The 11007-nt window shown below is 35.5% G+C and overlaps 1 protein-coding gene across 2 annotated transcripts; it reads right to left on the bottom strand.

The window, feature by feature from the left end:
- Positions 1-891: 891 nt before the first annotated feature.
- Positions 892-9859, bottom strand: LOC145132858 (ras-related protein RABA6b-like). Of its 2 annotated transcripts, none has more exons than XM_079067800.1 (2): positions 9495-9859; positions 892-1476 (listed from the first exon to the last, which is right to left on the bottom strand). In XM_079067800.1, exons 1-2 carry the CDS (start codon positions 9713-9715, stop codon positions 1044-1046), a joined length of 654 nt encoding a protein of 217 aa, XP_078923926.1. In that variant the 5' UTR covers positions 9716-9859; the 3' UTR covers positions 892-1043. The 2 variants fall into 2 exon arrangements, with proteins under 2 accessions (XP_078923926.1, XP_078923925.1); XM_079067799.1 differs by having other exon boundaries at positions 892-1482; positions 9495-9852.
- Between the last annotated feature and the right edge of the window lie 1148 nt (positions 9860-11007).

Raw genomic sequence — 11007 nt, 5'->3', positions numbered from 1 at the left:
AAACTAGTTGAAAATTATGAGGAAATGATTTATTAATATATTATATGATTAATATATTAATTGGAAATAGAAAAATTGATTTGTTAATTTATTATGATTAATAAATTAATATGAAGTCAATTAGAATTAATTAATTATTACTCAGAATTAATCTTAAATTAATGCGGGGTTAATTGAAATTAATTAAAGGTCCAAAAGTTGAATTATAATTGTCCATAACTGAGTAAGGAAAAAAATTCTAGAACCCATATAGGGGTGAACGAAATTATGAGGGTTTCTAAGGTTTCCAGAAGCCTCCTGGTTGTAAATAAGGAAAGGATTTGAATTGTGATTAAATATATTATTTAATCATTCAAATCTTGTTTTGTCCCTAAATTACCTAAACTATAAATAGAACCCCTTGGGTCCTAAAATTCGTTCATACTTTTCCTTGAAGGATTCTCTGGCCGAAAATCTCCTATCTCATCTCTCCTCTTGTCTTCTAGTTCTAGGGTTTGGGTATGAGCCATTAGAGGCAACATCCTTTTGGTGCTAAGCTTTTCAAGACCTACACTACAAAGAGATTGAAGTGATTTGTTTACTACAACAATTCAAGAGGTATGTAACTCTACACTTGGTAATTTCGAATTATACTAGGTTTATTTGTTCATTGTATGTTGCTATTAAGGTGTATGACATAGATCTTTTATAGGATGCATATACCTATTAAGTGTTAATTGTTTTCCGCATTTTAGTATTTTGTTTTCTATAAAATTCATCAGTACTAACCGCACCATGCGATACAAGTACATACATGGGTCTTAGTGTGTGTGTGTGTGTGAAGAATATTAAAATTACACTCTCTACTTATGAGTTTTGCCAAGATTGCTTCAATGGTTAGACAACAAAGAATATTATAAACCAACATTATTTTTTTGGTTTTATAACGATATTTTTTATTAACATAACCATTCATCTTTTTACTAATTCATAAAGTTCAGTTCATTTTTAACGTCATGACTCATGTATGACCTTGAAGGTCAAAATGAACAAAGCAGTCTTTCCTAACTTGTACAACAACTTGTTTGTTTAGTGGCAGTCACTTCATCAACAACATAGATTATTTCTTTTCTAGCATCAACAACTTTCTTCGTTGCGTCATTTTCCTTGGCTTCAAGGCTTTTTTGACTTGCAATTTCGAAGATTTTTGTGATCATTTGGAGAAATGCATCTTCTACATTCAAATTCTCTTTTGCAGATGTTTCAAGAAAGCATAAATCCTCTAGCTGGGCAAGACTTTGACCTTCTTCAGCTTCAACTTCTCTTGATTCAACCAAATCAGATTTATTTCCAATAAGAACAATAACCATATCACGATTTCCATATTCTCTAAGCTCATGTAACCATTTCTTCAAGTTCTTAAAAGTTCCCCTTCGTGTAATGTCATAGACCAGCATAGCACCTAATGCTCCACGATAATATGAGCTTGTTATTGCCCTGAATCTACAATGAAGATAATTATAATCTGTTAACTATTTTTACTAATTTTATATACAATTAAAATAAGTTATAGATTAGATTAATAATGTTGGGACCATAAAGTATATTAATTTTTTGAAATATAGTTGTATATAAATTTACAGTTTATTAATGGCCAAGTCCCTAAGTGTAAAAAAAATACACAATATACTAACGGTTTTTTTTTCATCAACGGCTAAATGCAATAAAAACAATATAATAAATTAATGATATTCAAGGTAAAGGTAGTTAGGGTGTTCATGGATCAGTTTGACTCGATCCGATCAAGTAAATCCAAATAGATTTCGGTTTTTAAAACATGGATCCAAATAGTTCAAACTAAATTCAAATCTGATCCGATCCAACTAAATTACATTCAGTTGGATCGGTTTTTACAATTCGGTTTTTAAGAGGAGATACATTTTAAAAAATATATAACCTAAATATAAGTCAACTCTATAAAAGTATATAAAAAACATTTTAATTATGAATTATAATTGATAAACAACTATTAAGAAAAATCGATTATAGTTTTAATATTTCATTGACAAAAAACTTTTGATAAGAAGTACATATTAATATATTATATCGGATAAAAGTTTCTAATAATTAAAAAATAATTTAGTAAATTTATAAATGATTAAAGATATATATTAAAAATAAATAATAAGATGTTATTCGGTTTTTTTGGACTATTCGATTTTTATTTTATAAACCAAAACCAATCCTAAAGCAAAAAATAATAATTTGATTTAGCTTAACATCAATCCAAAAATCTGAATATTCGAACCAAATAGTCTAATCTAAATTGTCCGATTGGATATTTCGATTTTAACCAAACAGTAAAGATATAGCACCAAGAAAGTGTAACAAAGCAACATATTGATATGTTCATGTGAGTGTCTGCATAGAATACGAGCATCCATCACATGCGTACCAATCACATGATATGATGGACAATGACTATTATATATATATATATATATATATATATATATATATATATATATATATATATATATAGTTAGGTTCAAATGTGGATTGACATCTATTGTGCGGACGTGTGGACAGTGATATTCTGTGAGAATGACAAAGAAAATATGTTGTTTGATAATGTGAATACGTTCAATCTTACATAACTGTTGTCATTATCACGCATTCTCACTAATTAAATCTTCTATAAGGTTATTATAGATTTTTTTTTATTTTTTTTTATTCTCATTCTGTTAAAATGTTGTAATAATGTTTATTGAGTCGTATTCTATAAGAATAAAAATAAGTAAAAAACGATGTGTGAGAACAAAAATAAATAAGAATTAGTGAGAATGCATGAAAATGACGATATTTGTGTAAGGTTGAACGTATTCACATTAGCAAACAACCTATTCTCTTACTAATTCTCATAGAATAGCATTTGTCCACATGTCCGCACAATAGTTGTCCATCCACATTATAACTTAGCCCTATATATATATATATATATATATATATATATATATATATATATATATATATATTATCATTTTTATACTTCTAAAAATGTAGTATAAATTATTAATATATTGATTTTCCAGCTTCAAGACTTAACATAAATATATCCAACTTATTAACGAATTGAGCATTAGTTTTGTTATAAAAATTATAAACGCATAACGATCGCATACGAACAACTTAGTAACGTTAAATACAACTTGTCATACGATCAAGAAAGCGAATCACGATCACAATGAACACCATGATATAAGGTGGAAAACCAGGAATTAAGAAAAAAAAACATATGAAAAGAACACTATATTAATTCTCGTAATGAAGGGTTACAAACGCTTGATCGATGTTGTATAAACGGGAAGACCGAGATAATTAAAACAATTATTTAATAGCCCTGTATATATATACTAGTCTAGAAGGAGTCTTAACAAAGTCTAACCTATAATTTTTTATAAAAAACGCATCTTTAAGTTGCGTTTGGTGCACCATAGGTAGCTGATAAGCGAACTGATTTTTTGAGATTTTTATAAATTGTCATGTTTGGCAAACCAAAAAATAGTTGATAAGCTAGTTTTTTAAAAAATCTACTTTGAGTAGCTTTTCAGGAGCTTTTTGAAAATTTCCTAAATATACTCCTAATCTTTAAATATTATTAATAGAGAACCCTTAATTCACCAATGAAGCAATCAGGGCCCTTGATTGTGTTTTAATTCTATGTTTTCCACCCTTAGATCAAACTGCTGACATCATCTTTCCCAAATAAAACTCAAACACAATTACATTTAATTATAGAATCTGTAATAATTATAGAATCTTTAAAATCGGTAATTATTTTATCAATTGAAACATATCATTCTATTTATATACATGATATCAGTTTCTCTAATTAATATTGTTCCTAATTTAACTCCCTTATTTATAGAAAATATTTAAGAGTCAAAATTAAAGTCAATATTATTATTCATAATTTATCTCCCAGTATATCACACGTAAAATGAATCAATTTGAAATAATTGTTTGAATTTTAAAACTGATTAAATAAGAAAGTCAATTAATTTGAAGTTTTGAATTAATATAGCTGATATCTTTCTTTTTTTCCAGATGAATAGCCGAAAATCTCCAAGATGATATCTTAGGATCCCAATTTTTTTTAGAAGATAATAATTTCCTTATTCAAAAACACGATATATATACGATTACACTGAAGTGGTTATTCTTACGATTTTGGATTGAGTCCTATGATTTACAGTGTTCTTCTTGAGCAATCTTTTTCTCCAATTCTTTTTTCCAAGCTATTACTTTACTCTGTTCTCCTTATTCTTTTTTAATTTCTTGCACTTACTATGTTCTTATTATTTGTTATTACTGTGTTCTTGTTGTGAGGTCATGAAAAAAGTTAATCAATCTACTTAAGCATATTAGTTTCATTAATTTAGTTACAGAAACAAAATTATACCATTTATATCGATTTTTTAATGTGTTGACCTATGTTTGTCAAGAGAAAGTCATAAAAGTCGTTTTAATGCATGATGACAAAGCTAGTGGAATGGACCAAAAGCAGGATAAAGAAGTTTTTTATTGTTACACTTCAACTTGCATGAACAAAGACATATATGTTGTTCCAAGTCAGCTGGGTCTTCCACCCCAGCGAGATGTATGAGGATAGCGGTGGATTCTCAGCTTGTGAGTCTGATCAGAGATGCTCAGGCCGAGGGCATGCGGCCAGAGAACTAGAAGCTGGAGAGGATCAGGGGTGAAAACACCCGGTTTGTGCAGGATAGTCGGGGATTATTAACCCGATGCGGTCGGGTATGGGTTCCGATGTCTGGTGGGGTCAGACAGACAGTCATGGAGGAGGCTCATAAGTCTCATTTCTGTATTCACCCGGGGGCCACCAAGATGTACCGGGATTTGAGTTTGAGCTACTGGTGACCGTACATGAAGTGAGAAATCGCTTGGTACGTCGAGAGGTGATTGACTTGTAGGATGGTCAAGACCGAGCATCAGAGGCCGCATGGCAAACTGCAGCCCCTGGAGATTCCCATGTGGAAATGGGAACATATCACGATGGATTTTATTACCAAGTTGCCGAGAACGGCGAAGGGGTTTGATGCTATATGGGTCATCGTGGATCGATTGACCAAGAGTGCCCATTTCTTGGCAATACGGGAGAGTTCATCGGTCGAGAAGTTAGCTGACATATATGTCCGCGAGATCATTGCTCGCCATGGGGTTCCGGTCTCCATTGTTTCCGACCAGGATGTTAGATTTACCTCCCACTTCTGGCAGAAGTTCCACGAGGAACTGGGCACGCGGTTGCATTTCAGCACAACATTTCACCCCCAGACAGACGGTCAGAGCGAGCGGACCATTCAGACCCTCGAGGACATGTTGAGGGCGTGTGTCATTGACTTCGGTGGGAGCTAGGATTCCCACCTACCGCTTGCAGAGTTCGCCTACCACAACAGCTATCATTCCAACATTGGCGCCCCGCCCTTTCGAGCTGTTGTATGGACGGAGATGTCGCACCCCAGTTTGTTGGGGTGAGGTCGGACACAGGGTGATGGGGCGGACAGAGGTAGTCTTGCAAACTACCGAGAAGATTCAGCAGATTAGGCAGCGACTGCAGACCTCCCAGAGTCGACAAAAGAGTTACGTTGACAGACGCCGATCTGAGTTGGAGTTTCAGGTGGGCGATATGGTACTCCTGAAAGTCTCACCCTGGAAGGGGGTGATTCGCTTCAGGAAGAGAGGGAAATTGGGTCCCCGTTACATCGGGTCGTTCAGAATCATTGCCAGGGTTGGCAAGGTGGCTTATAGACTAGAGCTACCGGAGGAGCTTAGTCGGATCCACCACACTTTTTACGTTTCGCAATTGCGAAAATGCATTATGGATTAGGAGGCAGTAGTATCGTTGGATGATATTCAGGTCGATGAGCACCTGAATTATGTGGAGAGGCCCGTGGCCATTGTGGAAAGGAAGACGAAGGTTCTACGGAACAAGGAGGTACCTTTGGTAAAGGTACAGTGGAAGCATCGGAGAGGATCCGAGTGGACTTGGGAGCCAGAGGCATAGATGCGGGAGCACTATCCGGAGCTATTCGCCGCGGCAGACTTTGAGGGCGAAGTCTAGTTCAAGTGGGGGAGAATTGTAACGCCCTGATTGTCAGGTATTGAATTAATATAAGAATTTTCTTGTTTTCAAGGTCTACTCGACGAGTTGATTGCCCTACTCGTCGAGTTGCAGCGGGTTGGCCCGCGTGTTTTAGTGACCTACTCGCCGAGTCCAATAAGGGACTCGACGAGTAGGAGTTGGCAGATGAAACCCTAAATTTCGGGGTTTTGCACCCTATTTAAGGATCACTTATCCCCCCCTTAGCCTCTCTTACTGCTCCCCTCGAATTCAGAAACCCTAATTCGTGTTGTGCTCTATATTGGTGTGCTTTTTAGCTTGGAAGAGGGATTTTGGTGAGGAAAGGTTTGAAGACCAAGAAGCTTTGAACAAGGATCAGTTGGGGATCTGAAGTCTACCTCAGTTTATCACCATTTGGAGGTATCAAGTCATCACTTTGAGCTTCTCCTAGTTAAACCCCTTTCTATATTGAGTTTTGGAACCATTTTGGGCATTTGATGTTGCATTTCGAGTGATGAACCAAGATCTGAAGTTGCAACTTCAGATCTAGGCTCATCTTGGCCCTTATCATCATAAAGTCTCAGTCTTTAGCATGTTGGTGAAGCTCTTTTGCCTAAGAACCCCTTTTTTAGCTTGTTTTAGGTCATTATCACCTTGCATGCACGTAAAGTTTGCAACTTTACGTGATAAACATGCCTTGGGAAGCTGGATCTACAATATGGGGCCTTAGCATGGCTTAAAAAGCATCTGTATGGATGAAGGATTGAAGGGACTCGGCGAGTCGCAAGGTCGACTTGGCGAGTCATATGAAGATGGTCATGAACTCGACGAGTTGATGAACAACTCGGCGAGTCCGATGAAGATTGCCTTGGGCTCGGCGAGTCAGTCTAATGACTCGGCGAGTCGGCTAGGGTTTTTCCCAACCTTTGGACACGCATGAACTCGGCGAGTTATAGGGAAACTCGACGATTCAACCAAGGATTTCACGACTTCTCGAAGTTCAGGAAGGACTCGACGAGTCGGTGAACTACACTCGACGATTCGGGTCAACATGGACTGTTGACTTTGACTGTGGACTTTGACTTTAACCAAGGGTTGACCAGTTGACCTCTGGGGGCATTTTGGTAATTTGGAAATTTATGGAAAAAGGGTTTTATGGTAACTATAGGTGGTGGAGTTCGTGTTGGTGAGTCGAGAGTTTGAGCCTATCATTTTCAGCACTACTTGCGAGGTGAGTTATCCTCACTATACTAAGGGGTCTAAGGCACCAAGGCCACCCCATTGGATATGTTATCCTAGCAGTGTTAAATGTTGAGTATGAGTTAGCGCTGCATGCTAGTGATTATGCCAGTTAGGTAGATCGGTAGGACTACCTGTGTTGTTATATGATTATCTGCATGCTCAGTAGTTATGTTATATGTTGATATATTATGTGGGATGGGTTGAGGATGTACTGCTTCGTGCGGTGACCAACAAACCCTAGGAGCATTCCAGATACGAGTTGTGGGCCCGGTAGGCAATCCAGACTCGTACTGTGGGCTCGGTGGCAATCCAGATGTGAGATGTGGGCCCGGTAGGCAATCCAGACTCACACTGTGGGCCCAGGGGTATCCCAATTTGTAAAGTTGTGGACCCAGTACATGCTGTTATTTGTATATGTATTATGTGCAGTGTATCGGTATTTTGGGGAACTCACTAAGTCTCGGGCTTACAGTTTCAGTTTATTGTTTCAGGTACATCAGGGGATCGCGGCAAGGCGAAGGCATGATCGTACAGCTCCTCATATTTATGTTTACGTTTCTGGGATACTCTGATATTATACCTTTTGAAAACAAGTTTTGTAATAACTAATGGTTTTGGATTGTTTAAAAAGTTTTAAATTAGCTTGGATTTTATGGGTGTTACAGTAACTAATATTTTTTTTATTAAAATTCAACCTAAGACAAAGTCACATATTAATGTGATATGTATTTAATTTATGTTCCCCGCGTTTAACGCGGGTCATAATCTAGTTAATTATAAAAACATATTCTTTTAAATAACCTTTATATCATTTTATATCTTTCAACTAGCTTATCAGCTAGTTTGTACCAAATTCCATTTTTCGTCGGCTAGCTTATAAGCTAGCAACTAGTTTTCAGCTACTAGCTAGCTTTTGAGCTATCAACTAGCTTTTCAGCTAATTTTCCGAACATAGTCTTAGTACTTAGGAAACAATGAAGGTTTGATAGCTTACAACACCCTTAAGCGACAGTTTTCAGTGCATATTTAACAAAACTTCACAGTTTCGGTATATATATTGGCAACGCTTCATACCGCCACCCTCAGGGCCACCACAATGATGCCTTCACATCATGCCATAGTGGATTGTCCATTAAGAAAAGTGAAGGACGAAGGAAGAGAAAATAAGAAATAATATATGTGGTTGAAGCCAAGCACATCCACGTTGTCAACTGCCATATCACCACCGCACCATGAGGTGTGCACGTCGTGGAGAGGCTGCCACATCACTATCATGCATTGTGCATGGTGTGTACACCGCCTAGCTTTAAAAAGGTCAATCAAAAGGAAGATGCGGCCAAGAAAAAAGACCCTTATGTTCAGGAAAAAAAACGACTATTTTTTCTAAACAAATGTATATTAATCTAGAACATTTTGATACTACTTGTTATAAAAATTATTAACGCCGAACAACCACATACAAACAAATTAATAACGTTGAAGTAGAACACAACTTGTCATATGATAAGAAACACAAATCACAATGACAATCACAATGAACACCAAAATATAAAGTGGAAAAAAAAATTATGTTAACTCTTGTGATGTAGGGTTACAAAGGTTCTCGATCGATAATTGTGAATGGTAAGACATAGATTAAAAAAAAATTAAAAAAAAAAAAAGGTTAAAACGTCAAACACACAAACCTGCTGATCCTAGTCCTAATTAAAACAATAATGTAAATTGTAACAGTCCTATATATATTATTCTATGAGTCCTAATAAAACTCTAATTAACCTCTAGGCTCTAATTTGTCGTAAAGAACGCAACCTTAAGAACCAAGGAAGCTTTGACAGCTTGCATGCAACACTTTTTAGCGACAGTTTTCGGAGCATATTTAACAAGTTTTTTTACTATATTCCGAATCTCACAAATTTTCCTTGTTTATTATATAATCAGGCTCCACGATATGGATTCTTTTAAAAGTTTGTAAATATTTATAAAGATCACTAAACTAAAAAACACTTCGTTAAATCTACTATCATATGTATTGCTATACTGATCTACTGCATATGTATTATAAGATGTATTATATCGCTTTGATGTTTAAACTAAATTTAGAAAAGCAAGAAATTAGGAAAGTGATCATATGCACCTTTCTTGCCCAGCAGTGTCCCATATTTGTGCTTTGGCCAACTTATCTCCAACCTTAATATTCCGATAAGCAAATTCAACCCCGATTGTTGGCTTAGAATCAAGATGAAACTCATCTTTAGCAAACCTTGACAGAAGATTTGATTTCCCTACGGCTGAATCCCCTACCAAAACCATTTTAAACAAGTAATCACACTCTTCATCAAGCAAACTATTACCCATCGATCAATCTCTTCCACTTGGGGATTAGAAGATTAAGAAGAAACTAAAGATGGCAGGAGAATACTATGAACCAGTTAAAGAGTTGTTAAGTGTCATAATGCCACCAAACATTTGATAAAGACATGATGATTGTGGTTGTCGATCGTTCCTTTGATTTTGTCAAAGGCATGCTGTCTTAATCAATCATAGTTAGGCTTGGTGGGCCTCGTTCCTTCATCAAAATTACAATATTTTATTTATAGATTACATTAGGTTATGTACTTTCTTATAGTTTTGATGATAATGATGAATTTATTCGTTATTTTGTCGTCACGAGGTAATATAGTCAAACGTAATTGACAACCAATGGAATGTCTAACATACTAAATAACAAAGATAATTAAATAGCATCCAATAGAATTACAACATCTGTTTTCATTAAACGATATATAGATGATAGGATAATATTTGTAAAGTTTAAAGTCCCTTTCTCTATGCTTAACATGTTAAGCATAGAGAAAGCATAAAATAAAGATGATCAATTAGTCATACAGCACCATCTTCTACTTTCCAGATTGCGTATTTGATCATTTGTTTGTGATAATAACACTATCTCGTGATTTATATATCATATAAATATGTGCAAGAAAACACATGAACATGGAGGGAGAAGATTGTATATTTATATTTGGTTTTTAATTCAGATAGTTGCCATCAAGTTTGTTAAACAATATAGGTGAGACTTGAGAGTTTAAGACACAACGTGAACATGATCTTTTAATGCTTTGATGTCTAAAAATAGTAGCTTGTGTTGCCGGCTTCCTACTACTTTCCTTCTATACCTACCATCTAAAAAGACCCTTTAGTAAAGCGTCTTCAACTTTGGTTAATTTTCTCTTTTTCGTTAAAAATCCTAACCACCCATATAACGTTTTACGTGTGCTAACCCATTATCCTTCTTCTTAAGCCATTGAATAATGCATCAAGAACAAAAGCAGGCCGTTATATGTAACACCACTTCTGATGGCATTTTTAGAAATATATAGAGGCTAAAAAGGGTCGACATAGCAAAGGTTGTAAGTATAAAGGGATGTTTAATATATGTTGGACATAAAGGTACGTTGGAGACACAACAAAACCAGGGTTTGAGACAATTAAAACACGTTAGCATCATAAATTACTTCTCTAGTATACACCGGTGATGGAACCGGCGAAGAAAGACCCCATAAACATCCGTAGTTAATCTGAGCTTACTTTACTCTACACAAAAGTTGAAACAAAATTAGATTGTAAAAGCATGGGTTCCTAATTAA

Source organism: Lactuca virosa, chromosome 8 (genome assembly GCF_052849685.1).
Source record: "Lactuca virosa cultivar CGN04683 chromosome 8, Lactuca_virosa_CGN04683_v6, whole genome shotgun sequence".
In the NCBI taxonomy this organism is placed as follows: Eukaryota; Viridiplantae; Streptophyta; class Magnoliopsida; order Asterales; family Asteraceae; genus Lactuca; species Lactuca virosa.
This window is presented reverse-complemented; position numbering and strand designations above follow the sequence as displayed.

Coding starts and splice junctions, on each gene's coding strand:
- LOC145132858 (XM_079067799.1), bottom strand. CDS start 9,715: ATGGGTAATAGTTTGCTTGATGAAGAGTGTGATTACTTGTTTAAAATG. Junction 1,483..9,494: donor GACACTGCTGGGCAAGAAAG/GTGCATATGATC, acceptor TCTTCATTGTAG/ATTCAGGGCAATAACAAGCT.